The following is a 19,442-nucleotide window of genomic DNA, read 5'->3' as shown; positions in this document are numbered from 1 at the left end:
TCCTCATCTACAAAGTGACTAAAATAATTCCCAAGTTTCATTGCAGTTCTAACATTCTAAATCTCCTACTGTATATAATAATGAGCATGAGAAATAAATAAGGGGTAACAATTAGTAACTTTAACTTCTGTAAGTACCTCTTGATAATATTATGTATACTAAAATGCCTTTCTTGTCTTTGACTTTCTATGTGTTCTTATCAAGATCCAGATTTAAACATCTAAATCTTAACCATAGAACCAGAGCTCACAAAAATGAAGCACTTTTGAATACCTGATTCATATATACAACATTCACAGACAGCTTTGTAAGAGCTGAAGGTAAAACAGCAACTTTCACAAAAACAATATACTTAAATCAAATGTCTTTCACTTTACTAATGAAATTTCCATTTGAAACAAGTATGAATAACTTGGTATGTCTGGGACAAAAGAAAACATGTTTTATAAGTCAAATCAATTTTTTTAATTATTATATAAAGTGGGGGCTGGGAAAGTGGCTCAGTGGTAGAGCGCTTGCCTTGCATGCATGAGGCCCTGGGTTCTATTCCTTAGCACCACATAAGCAAAAAGAAAAAAGCCAGAAGTGGCGCTGTGGCTCAAGTGGTAGAGTGTTAGCCTTGATCTGAAGAGCTGAGGGACAGCGCCCAGGCCCAGAGTTCAGGCCTCAGGACTGGACCAAAAAAAAAAAAAAAGTTAATGTTAAATAATGCTTACTGACTGTTGGTAAAATCTAACCAGAACTCATTTGTCATAAACAAATACTCTGAACTAAGCTCTCTACTTTCTAATGTGAGAAACGTTTAGCTTGAATCTTTTTTTTTTTGGGTCGGACGTGGGGCTTAAACTCTGGGCTTGGGCGCTGTCCTTGCACTCTTCAGCTCAAGGCATGTGCTCTACTGCTTGAGCCACACCACCACTTCCGGTTTTCTAGTAGTTTATTGGAGCTAAGACTCTCATGGACTTTCCTGCCCAGGCTGGCTTTGAACCGCATTCCTCAGATCTCAGCCTCCTGAGTAGCTAGGATTACAGGCATGAGCCACCAGCGCCCGGCTAGCTTGAATCTTAAGTCATCTTATTCACACCAGGTAATTTAGGACAGCTTTAAGAATAGTATATATGCTCTCACTTTTCATCTGAAAACCTCAATGTCATAAAAAAAAAAGAAAGAAAAAAAGAAGAAAGGCTAAACAAAGATAAAAAAGAGACTAAAAAGGCGCTGGGAAGGTGGCTCAGTGGTAGAGTGCTTGAGCCTTGCATGCATGAGGTCCTGGGTTTAATTCCTCAGCACCACATAAGCAGAAAAAGCTGGAAGTGGAGCTGTGGCACAAGCGGTAGAGCGCTAGCCTTGAGCTGAAGAGTTGAAGGACAGCGCCCGGGCCCAGAGTTCAGGTTCCACTACCAACAACAACAACAAAAAGACACTATAGGGCAACTGGCAAAAATCTGTATAAGAGCTATACATTAATAAGACTTACCTAAATCAAATTTGATGTCAATTACTATGCTGGATTATGTAAATGAAATGTCCTGGTGCTTAGAAAATATAAGATACACTAAAGTATTACTTAGGAGAGAAGGCATATCGTATGTGTAAATTACTCTCAAATAGTCTAGACCAAAGTAATACACAAATACAGACAGGTAGGTAGATAGAAGGGGAAAAAAAAACAGTTAAGTTAAAACAGCAAAAGTAACAACTGAATCTGGATGAATATTTAAGAGTTCTCCAAACTACTGTTTCAAATTTTCTCAAGCCTGAAATTCTTTAAAAAGTTTTAAAAAGAAAAAAGGCATGAACTATTCAATATTCCTTTTTACTTTGCACCAGACTCGTGTGCTTTTACAATTTTCCTTACTGTTTCCTCAAGTTGCTGTCACTGACTGGCTGTCTCTGGTTTTCTATCAGTAAGAAAAGCCTAGACAGGGCTGAAAGTTTTCATTATACAGTAAATGCTATACTGCTCTCCAATCATTTTCTGCTGTTTTAAAGGTTAAAATAATCAGTGTCTTAAATTGAAGTCCGTATGCCCTTTGGGGAAAAATTGTAGTGAGTGGTAAACTGATTATAAGTGAAAATTCCCTGAGAATCTGAGAGCTAGGAGGAAGCAGACTGATCAGCTAAACCAGTTTAGACTATGTCCTACTGATGAGTTAGGAAATTAGTTTAGACTCTAAACTTCAGAGGGCCACAGTTAGAAAGTAGAGGAGGGGATAGGGTAGAGTAAAATTGAATAAAAGAAAAAGAGTGTTAAAAAAAAAAATAATCAGTGTCTTTAATTTTATTGTAAAACATTATAAATACATTTTGCTTTTAAATTACCATTTCCATCATCTCCGGGTCTTCAAAATCATAAATAATATGTTCTAAGATATCTCGGTCAGACACAAAACCTAGAGCTCTGAACACAATGATGATGGGAACCTCTTGCTTGATATATGGTAGAGTTGCCACAATGCGCTGACCAATAGCACTCTTTTTTGCACCCTAGAAAAACAAAATATATTAGAACATGAATATACAAGAACGCAAAGCAATATAAAATAATCATGAAAACGGATGTATTAATTATAGATTATTATAGATCATTCAAAAGCATGCCTCCCTCTCCTCCTACAGCTGTTCTTTAAGACCTGTTCTTGAAACAGGTTTATGACTTTAATAGAAAGCCTGGTCATTATAATCTAATACAATTTCCACTGTCTTCTGTCTGCCAAGATTCTCAAGAATTACCAAATGCCAGATTTGGAAATTACTTTGGCTGCCAAAGAATATAAACACAACTGATGCCTTGCCACTCTCCATCCCTGAGGAAGGGGGGGGATGGATTCTGAAAAAAAAGTAAATGTAAAAAGAGAAAGAAGCCGGGCACCAGTGGCTCATGCCTGTAATCCTAGCTACTCAGGAGGCTTAGATCTCAGAATTGCGGTTTAAAGTCAGCTTGGGCAGGAAAGTCTGTGAGACTCTTTATCTCCAATAAACCACTCAGAAAACCGGAAGTGGCAGTGTGGCTCAAGTAGTAGAGTGCTATCCTTGAGCTAAAAAGCTGAGGGACAGTTCTCAGGCCCAGAGTTCTAGCCACATGACCAAGCAAAAAAAAAAAAGAGAGAGAGAGAAAAAAAACATAAATGGATATATAGGAGTGGCGCTGTGGCTCAAGTGGTAGAGTGCTCACCTTGAGCTGAAGAGCTGAGGGACAGTACCCAGGCCCAGTGTTCAAACCCCACTACTGATAAAAAAAAAAATAGCATACTTAAAATGGATATATAGGGAAAGCTGAGCACAGAATGAAAACAAAATATTCAATCAAAGCTTATCTGTAAGATAGTTCCTTGTTTACATAATGATTCAGAATTAACAGCTCTTGTAATTGGAAAAGATGCCTAAATATGCTCACACTGTAGTTTTAGCCACAATAAGGAACCTTTTCTCTACTGAATATTGGGGGTGATAAGAAATAATCATTGCAGGCGCTGGAAAGGTGGCTCAGTAGTAGAGTGCTTGCCTCGCATGCACAAGGACTTGGGTTCGATTCCTCAGCACCACATGAACAGAAAAATCCAGAAGTGGCACTGTGGCTCAAGTAGTAGAGTGCTAGCCTTGAGCTGAAGAGCTCCGGGACAGCACCCAGGCCCAGAGTTCAAGCCCCTTGACCGACCAAAAAAAAAAGAAAAGAATCATTGCAGGCAGCCAAACACAAGGGGCATGTGAGACTCTATGAGGAACGTATGTGTCAACAGATAATTTTGAGGGCTTCATATGGCCTCAAGCTGGACATTCCCTACCCTAAGCAGTTCACGCTACTAAATTAGCCTTCCCATTACACAAGTTAAAAAAAAATTTTTTTTTAGAGCCAGGCACCAGTGGTTTATACCTGTCCCCCAGCTACTCAGGAAGCCCTAAGACCTGAGGATTATGATTCTAAGCCCCAGGGCGAGCAAGTCTGTGAGACTCTTATCAACAATTAACATCAAAAAAGCTGGAAGTGAAGCTTTGGCTCAAATGATAGAGGGCTGGCTTTAAGCACAAAAGCTCAGGGATAGCACCTAGGACTGCACAAAAATAAAAAAATAAATGTTTGGGGCAGTACGGGATCTTCTACTTATGCTTCCTTGGTGTTGCCAAGGATGACAGGTATGTACCATTGCACCCAGTCAATGCTGGGATAACATGTGCACACCACAACACCCAACCACTGGTTGAGATGGAATATCTTGGGTGTTATTTTCCTGGACTGGCCTCAAGCTTCCATCCTCAACTTCTGTCTCCCAAGTAGCTAGGATTACAAGGTTAAGCCTCATTTTCAACTATGAAAACAGAACAATGTAACCTGTTGAAATTGTTTTGAGAAGGAGGAAAGGAAGGCAAGAAGAGTGAAAGCAAGTTGGAATATATTGTTAAATGTGGAAATGTACCAATGAAACCCATCCCCCCAAATAACTAGGAAATATATTTTTTTAACCAGTCCTAGGGCTTGAACTCAGGGACTGGGCACTGTCCCTGAGCTTCTTTTGCTCAAGGATAACACTTCTGGCTTTCTCTGTTTATGTGGTACTGAGGAATGGAGCCCAGGGCTTCATGCATGCTAAGCAAGCACTCTACTACTAAGCCACATTCCCAGCCCTAACTAAGTTTTTAAAAAGTGACGGCCACTACTCGGAGGCTCAGATCTGAGGATTGCAGTTCAAGGCCAGAAAACTGGAAGTGGTGCTCAAGTGGTAGAGCACTAGCCTTGAGTTGCAGAGCTGAAGAGCTGAGGAACAGTGCCCAGGCCCACAGTTCAAGCCCCACAACCAACCAAAAAGAAAAGAAAAAAAAAAAAAGTGATGACCTAGGGCTGGGAATGTAGCTTAGTGGTAGAGTGCTTATAGTATGCATGAAGCCCTGTGTTCAATTCCTCAGCATCACATACACAGATAAAGCTGGAAGTGGTGTTGTGGCTCAAGTGGCAAAGTGATAGCCTTGATCAAAAGAAGGTCAGGCAATTATTACATCTATTATTACACCTATTATATCATATTATGTCCACTTGAACAAATAAACTCTTTCCAAGTTAAAAAAAAAAGAAAGCCGGGTGCTGGTGGCTCACTCCTATAATCCTAGCTACTCAGAGGCTGAGATCTGAGGATTGCGGTTCAAAGCCAGCCCGGGCAGGAGAGACCGTGAGACTCCTATCTCCAATAAACCGCCAGAAAACCGGAAGTGGCGCTGTAGCTCAAGTGGTAGAGCGCTCGCCTTGAGCTGAAGAGCTGAAGGACAGCGCCCAGGCCCAGAGTTCAAGCCCCAAGACCGACAAAAAAAAAAAAAAAAAAAGAAGCAGCTCAGGGACATTGCCCAGGCCCCAAGTTCAAGCCCCAGGAGTTGCAAAAAATAAAAAAAAATAATTAATTAATTAATTAAAGGTAAAAAATACCAAGAGGACTAATTACACCTTCCAAAAGAACACTAATGATTACATCAAGCAATATAAGTAACATAACTGGCACACAGTAAATATCTGAGAAATGTTATCTCTAGGTTACTTTATTAGGGCTAGAAATGTAGCTCAGTGGTACAGCACTTGCCTAGTGCATGCTAGGCTCTGGGTTTGATTATCAGCACCATGAAAAGACACTACTATTATTGCTTTTATGTAATTCCCTTGAGTAAACTGAAGTACTGACTTACATCTAACCCAAAGAATATGACAGAGATTGGGGTATACCTTAGTTGAAGATCATGTGTTTAGTATGGTCAAGCTATATGGGTTCAATCCCAACCAGCTCAAAAAAAAATTATGGCAAAACTAGAAGGATATTACTTGTGTAATTAAGGTATAAAAAAATTGATTTAAGCCAGGCCCTGGTGGCTCATGCCTGTAATCCTAGCTACTCAGGAGGCTGAGATCTGAGGATCACGGTTTAAAGCCTGCCTGGACAGGAAAGTCTACGAAACTCTTATCTCCAATAAACCACCAAAAACTAGAAGTGGTGCTATACCTCAAGCAGTAGAGCACTCGCCCTGAGCTGAAGAGCTGAAGGACAATGCTCAGGCCCAGAGTTCAAGCCCCACCACTGACAAAAAAAAAAAAAAAAAAATTATGTGTTACTTCTACTCTTCTACAGCCCTTTTTGCTTGTTTCTTCTTTTAAGAAGAAACAAGCTGCCATGTTGTCAAGAGTGGAATGGAAAGTCCCACATGACAAGGAAATGTGAAAGACTTCCAACACCCAGCAAAGACCTGAAACACCTCATGCCATGGTCAATGAAGAACTGAGTCATACCAGAAAATCATATGAATGCGCTTTCAGATGACGGCAGCTTTGGCAAAGACATCTGGCTAGAGGACCCAGCTATGCTGCATGCAGATTCCTGACTCACAGAAACTGTGAAATCTTAAATACAGCTAGATGGAGTAACCAGTTTCCTGGCAACAAGTAAATAACATGAAGGTAACATAAAATACCAACAGTGTCTCCAGGAGAACTTTTTAGAATGCAGTAGAAAACAAAGAAATAAACCCAAACAGCATCTCCTCAAGAGCCATACCTGTCCTCCTCTTGCCAGCATGCTAACCCATATAGTACTGGTAGGTCGGGAAGAATTCTCCAGACATGATCTACACTCTCCTGTGTAGGCATATTTAGAGTCCTTTTTGGCAAACACATAGACTGTGTTTGTTGCCATTTTCTCTTGAGCAATTAGAACCTATAGAGACAATAACAAAGTTATAGCCATGAAACCTCAAAGTCACTGAAATAGAAGAGTAAAATCTGCATTATAATTTAACCTAATCCTATAGGCTTATTGAAATAACTTAATTTCACAAACTCCATTTTGCATAAACGCATCATAGAAATGTATAAGCTTCAACAACAAATTTCTCATAAATATTAACTATAGTAAGCTTTAGTAAACTTAGCTGTCATACCCTAAATAATTCTAATTGCTACTTCCAGTATATACTATAGGAAAGTCTGCTTTTTTTTTTAAATTTAACTATCATTTTGCAATGTTTTAAAATACTTTTACCATACCTTTTCTGACCCATTAATGATGAAATAGCCACCAGGATCCAAAGGACATTCATTTAATTCACAAAGATCACGATCTGTTAAGCCATTCAAGAGGCAGTAAGTTGAACGCAACATAATTGGAATCTTTCCTATAAAAGTTTTCTGATGCTGAGTCTGAAGTTGTTCTTCACCTTCTTTAATGACTGTTTTTGTTATGTCAACATAAAGTGGAGCAGAATACCTTTGAAAATAAAGTCAGAATTGAACAATAGTAAGACATTTGCTAAAACATAAATCTCCAACTAGTTAAATTATACTTTCCAACTTTTATTTCAATATCTGCTGGAGGATTGAGTTTGAGACAAGTATGGGATACACAGCAAGACACTGTCTCAAGAAAAAAAATTATTACATTTCAAATTGTCAATTATGAACAAGAAAAACTTTCTTACGTGAGATTTCTTAATCTGGCTTCATTGGGCATCATTGGTGAAGGGGCACCATCTCTCTCCCAATGAGTAGGCTTGGAGAGATAAATTTGTTCAAACTTTAGCAGGTATCTTGGCTGAAATTAAACAAAAACATTCAGGGTAAATAATTTTCTTTATAAAGCTTTAATGGTTTCAAAAGTTGGGAATATGGCTCAGTAGAGGACTGCATGCCTAGCACCTATCAGAACCCAGGTCCTTAGCAATAAAAAAAAAAGAAAACAGATTCTACTTGACATTAACGTGTAGAAGCAGCTCAAAACTAAGCCAAATTTACTGATCTGAACATTAAAGTCAATATCCGCCTGCAGAAATGTCATTTTAAATATAATTGTTTCCTTATGGCAGAACATAAAAAGACAACAGTCCTTAGAAATACAAAAACTGCATATATTAGCTGCTCTAAGTACATACAGAATAGTCTAAATAGATTTTAATCAATGCACTATACAGTTTTGTGTGCCTTATCCCTTGATTATGGTGTAGAGTACAAAGTGATCAAAGCAGCTATTATCATTTAACCAATAAATCACTAGAAAAAGTAATTTTTTTTTGGGGGGGGGGAGGGGGTCTGGTCGTGGGGCCTTAACTCTGAGCCTGGGCCCTGTCCCTCAGCTCTTCAGCTCAAGGCTAGGACTCTACCACTTGAGCCACAGCGCCACTTCGGGCTTTTTTCTTTTTGCTTATGTGGTACTGAGGAATCAAACCCAGGGCCTCATGCATGCAAGGCAAGCGCTCTACCACTGAGCCACCTTCCCAGCCCTAGAAAAAGTAAATTTAACTCTCCAATTAAACATACAAAAATAAAAAAAAATCTTTTTCTTTTTCTTTTTTTTTGGGTCCAGTCATGGGGTCTGAACTCTGGGCCTGGGCGCTGTCCCTCAGCTCTTAGGCTCAAGGCTAGCACTCTACCACTTGAGCCACAACGCCACTTCTGGCTTTTTTCTTTTTTGCTTATGTGGTGCTGAGGAATAGAACCCAGGGCCTCATGTGTGAAAGGCAAGCGCTCTACCATTGAGCCACCTTCCCAGTCCCAAAAATAAAAAAATCTTAATCATTCTATATAAAAAACTGACAACTGCCAGGTGCTGGTGGCTCACACTTGTAATCCTAACTGCTCAGGAGGCTGAGATCTGAGGATCACGGTTCAAAGCCAGCCTGGGCAGGAAAGTCTGTGAGAATCTTATCTCCAATAAACCACTCAGAAGACCAGAAGTGGTTCTGTGACTCAAGTGGTAGAGCCCTTGCCTTGAGCTGAAGAGCCAAGAGGCAGCGTCTAGGCCCAGAGTTCAAGCTCCATTACTGACCAAAAAAAAAAAAAAACAACTGAGAACTTCCAATCTGACTGACCATAGCTCAGCCTACAATATAAAACAAGAACAATTTTTTCAATAAAACATTTAACTGACCTAGGGTATAGTTCAAGTAGTAGAACACCTGCCAGCAAGAACAAAGATCTGAATTTAAACCCCAAGATCGCCATAAAACAACGGCAACCAAAAAATTTTAATTGAAAGCTGAGGATGTAGCTCAGTGGCAGAATGCTTGCCTAGTATGCATGAAGTCCTAGTTTGACTCAGTGTCATAAGAAACAACAAAAACCCAAAAGCCTTTTAAGTATTTATCTGCTGCCTAGTAAAACATTCTAAGCTTGAGCATAAACTAAGCATCTTTTCTAAGAGAAGTCATTTCTCCCTTCACAGTCAACTTAAATTCCTCCCATCTTTTCTGGTAGACTGATAACCAAGCTTTAGAGATCACTTCCTCCAGTAGTAATTATTATACTGGCACAGTGAATACTCTTAACATTGTTTACTCTCTAGTTTCACTAAGACTATACAGAGAAAAATAACTCAGGATTTTTTTTTCCTTTTTTTGGGGGGGTTCAGTTGGGCCTGAACTCTGGGCCTGGGCGCTGTCCCTCAGCTCTTCAGCTCAAGGCTAGCACTCTACCACTTGAGCCACAGCGCCACTTCTGGCTTTTTTCTTTTTGCTTATGTGGTGCTGAGGAATCGAACCCAGGGCCTCACGCATGCAAGGCAAGCGCTCTACCACTGAGCCACCTTCCCAGCCCCCAACTCAGGACTTTTTTTAAAAAGCACACCATGTTACTTTTTTGCTCTTCAGAACAAAATTTGGGGTAGCACTTCCAACTAGAATGAGTGATAGATAAATCCTCAGAATATAATCTTGAGAGAAAAGTAACTGAAAAGACAAAGAATAGACTTCTTCCAGGCTCTGGTGGCTCACACCTGTCATCCTATCTACTCAGGAGGCTGAGATATGGGGATGGTGGTTCAAAGCCAGCCTGGGCAGTCAAGTCCATGATACTCTTATCTCCAATTAACCACCAGAAAACCAGAAGTGGTGCTGTGGCTCAACTGGTAGAGTACTATCCTTGAGCTGAGGGATAGCAACCAGGCCCAGGGTTCAAGCCCTACAACCAACCAAAAAAAAAAAAGAATAGATTTCTCTCTCTGACCAACACTATTTCTGAGGCTCTCTGTCTCACTTTGGACTTCTTCCTTTTTTTTTTTTTGGTCCATTGTGGGGCCTAGGCATTGTCTCAGCTCTTCAGTTCATGGCTAGTGGTCTACCATTTGGGTTACAGCACCACTTCCAGTTTTCTGGTGGTCAATTGGAGATAAGAGTTTCATGGAGGGCTGGGAAGGTGGCTCAGTGGTAGAGCTCTTGCCTTGCATGCATGAGGCCCTGGGTTCGATTCCTCAGCACCACATAAGCAAAAAGAAAAAAGCCAGAAGTGGCGCTGTGGCTCAAGTGGTAGAGCGCTAGCCTTGAGCTGAAGAGCTGAGGGAGAGCGCCCAGGCCCAAGTTCAGGCCCCACAACCAGACTCCCCTCCCCCCCCCCAAAAAAAAAGTTTCACAGACCTTCCTGCCCAGGCTGGCTTTGAACCGTGATCCTGAGATCTCAGCCTCCTGAGTAGTTAGGATTACAGGCATGAGCCACCAGAGCCTGGCAGACTTCTTACTTCTTTACAATTACTCAAATAAAAAGAAACTATAGCTCAGCACTGGTGGCTCATACTTGTAATCATAACTATTCAGAAAGCTGAGATCTGAGGATCTTGGTTTGAAACCAGCTGGGACAGGAAAGTCCATGAAACTCTTTATCTCCAAATAACCACCAAAAAAGGGAAGTGGACCTGTGGCTCAAGTAATAGGGTGCTAAACTTGGGCACAAAAGCTCAGGGACAGTACCCAGGTCCTGAGTTCAAGCCCCAAGATCAGCACCAAGTGGCTCATGTCCAGAATCCTAGATACTCAGGAGTCTGAGATCTAAGGACTGTGGTTTGAAGACAACCCAGGCAGACAAATCCAAGAAACTCTTATTGCCAATTAATCAGGAAAATGCCAAACTGAAGGCATGGCTTACATGAGCAAAAGCTGAACAAAAGTATACAGTTTAGTTTACTTTAGTGTGCATGTATCCTAGTTATCCAGGAGGCTGACATCTGAGGATCATGGTTCGAAGCCGTCAGAGGCAAGAAAGTCCATGAGACTCTTATCTCCAATTAATCATCAAAAAGCCAGAAATGGAGCTATGGCTAAAATGGTAGAGCAAAAAATCTGAAGACAAAACCCAAACCCAGAGTTCAACACCAGTACTTCATAGAAAAAAGAGAAAAAATGAAGACAAACATGGGATGAGTTATTAGTTTCCTTTTCTGTATGCAAAAACACAGGAAAAAAAAGTGCTAAGTCAGGGGCTAGGAAGGTGGCTCAGTGGTAGAGTGTTTGCCTTGCATACCTGAGGCCCTGGGTTCAATTCCTCAGCACCACATAAGCAAAAAAAAAAAAAAAAAAAAAAAAAAAAGCTGGAAGTGGCGCTGGGCTCAAGTGGTAGAGCGCTAGCCTTGAGCTGAAGAGCTGAGGGACAGTGCCCAGGCCCAGAGTTCAAGCCCCATGACTGGACCAAAAAAAAAAAAAGTGCTAAGTCAGGTGCTGGTGGTGGCTCACACGTGTAATCCTAGCTACTTAGGAGGCTGAGATCTGAAGATGGTGGTTCAAAGTCAGTCCAGGCAGGAAACTCTATGAGACGCTTATCTCCAATAAACCACTCAGAAAACCAGAAGTGGTGCTGTGGCTCAAGTGGTAGAGCACTAGCCTTGAGCTGAAGAACTATGGGACAGTGCCCAAACCAACCAAAAAAAAAAAAAAAAGTGCCAGGAAAGCACTCTACCATTTAAGCCATATCCCTGTTTCAGGTCTGCTTATTTTAGGTATTCATGTGATTCCTTCCTTCATACTTACTATCCAAATAGGAAGATTAAGGCATTGGTTTTTGAGCAAATACCGTATATTATCTACACTACTGATATTTTTTTCATCCTCCTAGAGGGCAAAAGAGTTATTAATAACTCAGATTTATGTGGTTTCTTTTACCTTTCCATGTCGTAAAATATATTATCAAGTATTGTATAATACAATTACTTAAATTTTAGATAATATTCATAAGTTAAATTATTTCAAGTGATATTTTTATCATTTCTGCCTCTGAACATTAAAAAAGGTTAAGGTTACTTGTGAAACTACATGCTTCCATTAAATAAGAATCAACCAGGAGCCAACTACAAGTTGTAAGTACACTGCTAAAATCTCTTACTGACTTCTGATCTTTAAGCCAAGTAAGAGAATGGTTAGACTTTCAAACCAAGACCATTCTTCAACTATGCAACCTTAGTAGAAATAACCATCTTACCGGTTCTTCAACCTCTCCACTAGCATGCTGAGCTTCAGCTTGCAGGTCAATGGGTGGAGCATCTTCCACAATTCTTTGAACTGACATCTGAATAAACTCATCAAAAGAATCCAGCTGTTGTCTCACCAAGCCTTTTTCATCAAAATAGGAACTAGCAAATAGGAAAGTATTTAAGTTAATAATCAGTTGCAACTCAGTTTCTTATATATTTTTCCCATTTCATCAATAAGTTAACTCAATAAATACTCATAAAATACCAACCACTCTATGACAATCATTAGAAAACCTAGGCGATAGCTAAAAGAATGAGACCAGCAGTTTTTTCATGCATACTTTATTATTGTTTGGGGATAAGAACACAACTTAAGATTTATAAGGAACTCTAACTTGTTTTTGGTCTTTTGTTTCGTTTTGTTTGTGTGTAGGCCAATACTAGGCACTGAACTCAGGACCTGAGCTTTTTCACTGAAGACAGGCACTCTGTCACTTGAGCTACACCACCACTTCTAACTTTTTGGTGGTTAATTGGAGAGAAGAGTCATGGACTTTACTACCTGATCTGGCTTTGAATCTAAATCCTCAGATCTCAGCCACCTGAAATAGCTAGGATTAAAGGAGTGAGGCCCTGGCACCTGGAATAAATATCTTAAGAAATTTTATTCAATCTCTTTGAAAAACTGATTGTAAAAATTTAAAAAAAGGGGGAGGGGGCACAGGTAACTCAGACCTGTAATCCTGGCTACTCCAGAGGCTGAGATCTGAGAATCCCAGTTCAAAGCCAGCTGGGGCAAAAAAGTCTGTGAGGGTCTTATTTCCAATTAAACCACCAAAAAAGCCAGAAGTGAAGTTGTGGCACAACTGGTAGTGCTAGACCTGAGCCAAAAAGCTCAGGACAGTATCTAAGGCTAGAACCAGCAAAAGAAAAAGTGTCAAGAGAAAAAATTAAAGATGAACTGGGGAGGTGATCGGGAGGGGAAAAAAAGGTGGAAAAATGAGGGACGGGGTGACAATGTTGAAAAAGAAATATACTTATTACCTGACTTATGTAACTGTAACTCCTCTGTATATCACCTTTACAGTAAGAAAGAAAAAGAAAACGAGCTGGGTGCCAGTAGCTCACACCAGTAATCCTAGCTATTCAGGAGGCTGAGATCTGAAGATACAGGTTTGAAGCCAGACCAGGCAGGAAAGTCCTGGAAACTCTTACCGCTAACCACCAGAAAACTGGAAGTAATTGGGCTGGAAAAGTAGCTCAGTGGTAATGCTTGCCTTGCATGAATGAGGCCCTGGGTTTGATTCCTCTGAACCACATAAGCAGAAAAAGCTGGAGTGGAGCTGTAGCTCAAATGGTAGAGCACTAGCCTTGAGCTGAAGAGCTGAAGGACAGTGCCCAGGCCTAGTTCAGGTCCCATGGCTGATAAAAAAAAAAAACTTCCAAGAAAACTGGAAGTAGTGCTGTGGCTCAAGGTAGTAGAACACTAGTCTTGAGTGAAAAAGTTCAGAGATAGTGCCCAGGCCCTGAGTTCAAGCCTTACAACCAACAAAGCAAAACAAAAAAAAAGTAAATGGACAGTGAAGGCTAACAGTAAGAACTTTAATTTGAGGTAAAGTGATAGGGTTACACTGATTGCAACATAATGCAAATGTATGAAAATATAGCAATGAAATCCCCCTCTGTACATTAGTGTAAGGTAATAAACGTTTGAGTAAGAAGAAAAATGTTGATATCAATAGTTAAAATAGTGAAATGTATGTGGAATATTAATTTTAGGATAAAAATCATTAGTTCGCCAGGCTTCAGTGGCTCATGCCAATAGTCATAACTACTCAGGAGGCTGAGATCTGAGGAAAGTGGCTCAAAGCCAGCCTAGGCGGTAAAGTCTATCAGACTTTTATCTCCAATTAACCACCAGAAAACGAGAAGTGGAGCTGTAGCTCAAAGTAGGAGAGCACTAGCCTTGAGTAAAAGAGTTCAGGGACAGTGCCCACAACGGACAAAAATAAATAAATAAAAATTCTAAAAAAATCATTAGTTCATGTGCTTAGCCTGTTCAAGGCCCTGTATTTGAAGTGAAGCCCAAACTAAAAATTTATTTCAGGGCTGGGAAGGTAGCTCAGTGGTAAAGCGCTTGTCTTGCATGCATGAGGCCCTGGGTTCAATTCCTCAGCACCACATAAGCAAAAAGAAAAAAGCCGGAGGTGGTGCTGTGGCTCAAGTGGTAGAGCGCTAGCCTTGAGCTGAAGAGCTGAGGGACAGTGCCCAAGCCCAGAGTTCAGGCCCCATGACTGGACCCCCCCCCAAAAAAAATCTATTTCAAAGTTAAGGAAGATATACATACGCCAGTTAGTAATTTACATGAAAATACTCAGCAACCAGCTGGTGATAAATATGGAACATGGCTGAGGAGATCAGAGTTCATAGTGCGTATACAGAAATTAGATGGTAGCCAGTAGTGGTAGCTACACAGGAGGCCAAGATCCTGAGGGACAAAGTTAGTAACCAACTCAGGCAAATTTGTCCATTCACTCTTATCTCCAATTAACCAGCAAAAAAGCCAGAAGGTCTATAGCTCAAGTAGTAGAGTGCCAGCCTTGACTAAAATAAAGCTAAGGCAGATTGCAAGGCCTTCCATTCAAGTCTCATTTAGGCATGGGTGAGAGTGCACATGCGCAAGGGTGCACGCACACACAGGCCTTGACTTAAAGCCTCCGTGAGGCAGAAACACACGCACACACAAAAGAAATCACATGGTTCATCTTGCCCATGTAACTGTAACCCCTCTGTACAGTATTTTCACAATAAAAAAATAAAATAAAAATAAAAGTAAATCACACGGTGAAGTCAGAGTGGTAGCACACATCTATGATCACAGCACTCATAAGCTGATATAGGAGAGTCTTACGTTTAAGCTCAGTTTGGGTTATATGACTATCACAAGAAATGAAAAACAAAAAGCAAAAAAGGAAGAAGTTAGCTATTATTTGTAATATTAGTATCATGTTCACATTGCTACGTAAGTACCTCTTGATGTTAAAAAGTACAAAAGCAAAATTCCACTTCACAATAGCAAAAGCACCAAAGGCCAATTTTGTTGATGTTTATTTTTTGTTTTGTTTTGAAGATGGGATCACACTGTAGCCCAGGCAGGCCTAGAACCTGAAATCATTGTCTTTCAGCTGGTCAAGTACCAGGATCACAAGCATGAGCCACCACACCCAACTAAACAAAATCTCTTTTCTTTTTCCTTTCTTTAAAAAGAATTTTTTTTTGGTTGGGCGCTGGTGGCTTACACCTGTAATCCTAGCTATTCAGGAGGCTGAGATCTGAGGATCACAATTCAAAGCCAGCCCGGACAGAAAAGTCCATGAGACTCTTATCTCCAATAAACCACTAGAAAACCAGAAGTGGCACTGTGGCTCAAGTGGTAGAGCACTTGCCTTGAGCTGAAGAGTGCAGGGATAATACCCAAGCCCAGAGTTCCAAGCCCTACAACCAACCAAAAAAAAATTTTTTTAACTTTTTGTAGCACTGAGTTTTGAACAACGCCTGCACTATGCTCAGTTATAAGCCACCAGCACCTGGCTCCAACTAACTAAATTCTTTACGTACCTTTTTTTATGTCTAGAATACTTAAAAAATAAAATCTAGGCCAGATGATAATGGTGGCTCACATCTATAATTATAGCTACTCAGGAGGTCCTGAGATCTGAGTTGTCATGGTTTCAAACTAGCCAGGCAGAAAAGTCTGAAGCTCTATGTCCAATTAACTAGTGAAATGCTAGATTGAGGCATAGCTCAAGTGATAGAGCACCAGAATTACTAAGAAATCCCTTTATATTTTCAGTTTATTAAAGCTTTTTCAGTTAGGTCTAAAACGTTACCTGATCACAATCCAGCAGGCTTCTTGCCACAAATCTGGGGTGATTTCATCATCATCTTCATCATATTGCATATCTGGGGAAAAAAAAAACAAACTACTATATTCATCTGCAATAAGATGCTACCAGGTAACATACTATCACTTGAAATAACAAAAACATATTTTGTGAGTAAAAAACAATCCTTTTATCCATTTTTCTAAAGTATCAGCCAATTACATTAAAAATAATACATAAATAACAATAATGTCTGTGCCTAATATATAAACAAGATTTCAATGTAAGTTGTATAAATTTGTAAAAATCAGGACTACTAGTAGATACAGAGACAAAGAGAAATTAAAATGAGGGTGGTACTATTCACGAGATGGAGGAAACAGGAGAAATGGCTTTAAAGGCAAATAGATGAAAACAGTAAGCTCAGTTGGGGCAATAAAGAGCCCAGGGGCTGGGAAGGTGGCTCAGCGGTAGAGCACTTGCCTTGCATGAGGCCCTGGATTCGATTCCCCAGCACCACATAAGCATAAAGAAAAAAAGCCAGAAGTGGCGCTGTGGCTCAAGTGGTAGAGTGCTAGTCTTGAGCTGAAGAGCTGAGGGACAGCGCCCAGGCCCAGAGTTCAGGCCCCATGACCTAACCCAAAAAAAATAAAGAAATAAAAATAAAGAGTCCAGCAAGACATCCCAGTTGTCTAGTAGCAGTTAAGTTATAAGGACATTTGAAGTGATAATATATTCATAAGCCACCCACTTGTAGACAGTGAAACTTAAACTATGAAGAATGATTGCCCCGAAAACAATATGAATAGTGTAACAGAATGAAAAGGTAAAGAAAAATAGTGAGTTTCCAAGCAGGGCACTGGTGGCTCATAGCTGTAACCCTAGCCATTCAGGAGGCTGAGATCTGAGGACGGTAACTGAAAGCTAGTACAGGCAGAAAAGTCCATGAGACTCATCTCCATTTAATCACCAAAAAATCTGGAAGTGAAGCTGTGGCTCAAGTGGTAGTGTACTTGCCTTGGGCTTAAAAAAGCTCAGCCCCTTGGAAGGGGCGCTGTAGCGCAAGTGGTAGAGCGCTCGCCTTGAGCTGAAGAGCTGAGGGACAGCGCCAGGCCGAGAGTTCAAGCCCCACGACCAACAAAAAAAAAAAAAAAAAAAAGCTCAGCCCCAAGACAGGCACAAATAATAATAGTAAAAACATATGGGTGTAAGGATGTATGTAGTAATTTTGTATACTTAGTTACATATTTGTTTTGTTATAAATAACACATGTATATATGCATCCTACCCAAGTTATAAAAATATTGTAACAATGATGGGGCTGGGAAAATGGCTCAGTGGTAGAGCGCTTGCCTTGCATGCATGAGGCCCTGAGTTCGATTCCTCAGCACCACATAAGCAAAAAGAAAAAAGCCGGAAGTGGCGCTGTGGCTCAAGTGGTAGAGTGCTAGCCTTGAGCTAAAGAGCTGAGGGACAGCGCCCAGGTCCAGAGTTCAGGCCCCATGACTAGACCCCCCCCCAAAAAAAAAAAAATATATTGTAACAATGAGATATACAAGACACTATGTTGAAAAATGAACTTTAGGGCTGGGGGTTTAGCTCAGCGGAAGAGCACCTGCCTGGCAAGCACAAAGCCCTGAGTTCCTCAGTTCTGGGGGAAAAAAAAATGAACTTTACAATGGGGGGGGGGGAGAATATAGTTGTGGAGGTGGGAGGGAAAGGATGGTAGGGGAAAAACAAAGAGGAGGCAACAATGCTTGATAAGAAATGTACTCATTACCTTGCTCATGTAACTGTAACCTCTCTGTACAATATTTTCACAATAAAAAGCTTATTTAAGGGTTTGGGAAGGTGGTTCAGTGGTAGAGCGCTGGCCTTGTATGCATGAGGCCCTGGGTTTGATTCCCCAGCACCACATAAGCAAAAAGAAAAAAGCCGGAAGTGGCGCTGTGGCTCAAGTGGTAGGGCACTAGCCTTGAACTGAAGAGCTGAGGGACAGCGTCCAGGCCCAGAGTTCAGACCCCACGACTGGAGCCCCCACCCAAAAAAAAAGAAAAGCTTATTTAAAAAATAAATAAAAACTTTAAACACAAAGGCAGCCAGCCAGGTGCTGGTGCCTACACCTGTAATCCTAGCTACTCAGGAGGCTTAGATCTGAAGATCATAGTTCAAAGCCAGCACAGTCAGGAAACTATGTGAGATTCTTATCTCCAATAACCCACTCAGAAAACCAAAAGTGGAGCAGTGGCTCAAGTGGTAGAGCACTAGCCTTGAGCTGAAGAGCTCTGGACACCCAGGCCCAGAGTTCAAGTCCCACAACCCACCAAAAAAAAAAAATAAAGAGCTCTAGCCTTGAGTTCAAGCCCCACAGCTGACAAAACAACAAAAACACAAAGGCACAATGCCTATGTGCCTCTGATCATACAAAATAATATTTATTGAAGTGAACTCCAGTAAACAGAAACAAGAGGCTTTTGCCTTGTTGCTATTTTCATTTTCTTTTTATCCTGTTCGTTTATGTCTTTGGAAGGGTAAGGGGAGGCATAGAAATGGTCAAAGGGCAAACAAACGCAGCAATGGTATTCAACAGACACTATGTTGAAAATGAATTATACAACTTGTGGTTGGGATAGGAGGGAAAAACCCAGAGAGTGTGAGGGAAGGGGTGACACTGTCCAAAAAGAAATGTACTCTTTACCTGACTTATGTAACTGTGACCCCTCTGTACATCATCTTTATAATAAAAAAAAATGTAAAGCTATTATTTTTTACTCCACTGAGATAGTTGCTAAAAGGGAAAGAGAATATAACGAACTTAACCTCTAGAAAAAAAGACTGAGGTGTTAAAGCAGCCTTTTAAAAGCTTAAGGTTTTCTTCTATGTTCTCCATGAGGTAGCCAGAATACGAAAAACTGTAAAGGGTGATCAGAAAAAATGGAAAGAGATCTTTAAAAAAATACAACAATACAAAGGACATGAATTCTATATAGGAAAAGTAAAACAGACACAGTAGCCCTGTTAGCTCAAATACAAGCTCGAATTGTCCCATCTTGTGAGGATAGAAAGTTTAAAGGCCACCTTTCAAGGCTGAAGACAGGATAACGGGAATACTAAAACCCGACCTCAATACACTTTGTCCCAGTGTATTTACAGTCTCGCACAAGGTTTGGCACAAAATTGATGCTAGTCAACAATAAATGGACTGTGGCCCTAGGGGAAGTAAAAGGGGCCCTTCACTTCAGACGGTCCGAACAGAAGCCATTTAGGTTCCACACGCTATCTCCAGGCCGTCGGGTGAAATCAGAGGTAGCAGAACGAGAATCCACCTGATTGGCGTTCCCGACAACCTCCTCTCAGAAAACCC

The 19,442-nt window shown here is 40.7% G+C and overlaps 1 protein-coding gene across 1 annotated transcript in view; it reads right to left on the bottom strand.

The window, feature by feature from the left end:
* Polr2b (RNA polymerase II subunit B) overlaps window positions 1–19,442 on the bottom strand; it is a 44,723-nt gene that overhangs the window by 25,010 nt on the left and 271 nt on the right. The window contains exons 2-7 of the mRNA XM_042678257.1: window positions 16,085–16,157; window positions 12,203–12,353; window positions 7,447–7,559; window positions 7,016–7,235; window positions 6,528–6,686; window positions 2,323–2,487 (exon numbers count right to left, since the gene is read on the bottom strand). Of these exons, the coding sequence (XP_042534191.1) occupies window positions 2,323–2,487; window positions 6,528–6,686; window positions 7,016–7,235; window positions 7,447–7,559; window positions 12,203–12,353; window positions 16,085–16,157 (881 nt within the window). The remainder of the gene's footprint in view (window positions 1–2,322; window positions 2,488–6,527; window positions 6,687–7,015; window positions 7,236–7,446; window positions 7,560–12,202; window positions 12,354–16,084; window positions 16,158–19,442) is intronic.

The sequence above is a fragment of the Dipodomys spectabilis genome, unplaced genomic scaffold (assembly GCF_019054845.1).
Source record: "Dipodomys spectabilis isolate Male_0828 unplaced genomic scaffold, ASM1905484v1 ptg000043l, whole genome shotgun sequence".
Lineage (NCBI taxonomy): Eukaryota > Metazoa > Chordata > Mammalia > Rodentia > Heteromyidae > Dipodomys > Dipodomys spectabilis.
This window is presented reverse-complemented; position numbering and strand designations above follow the sequence as displayed.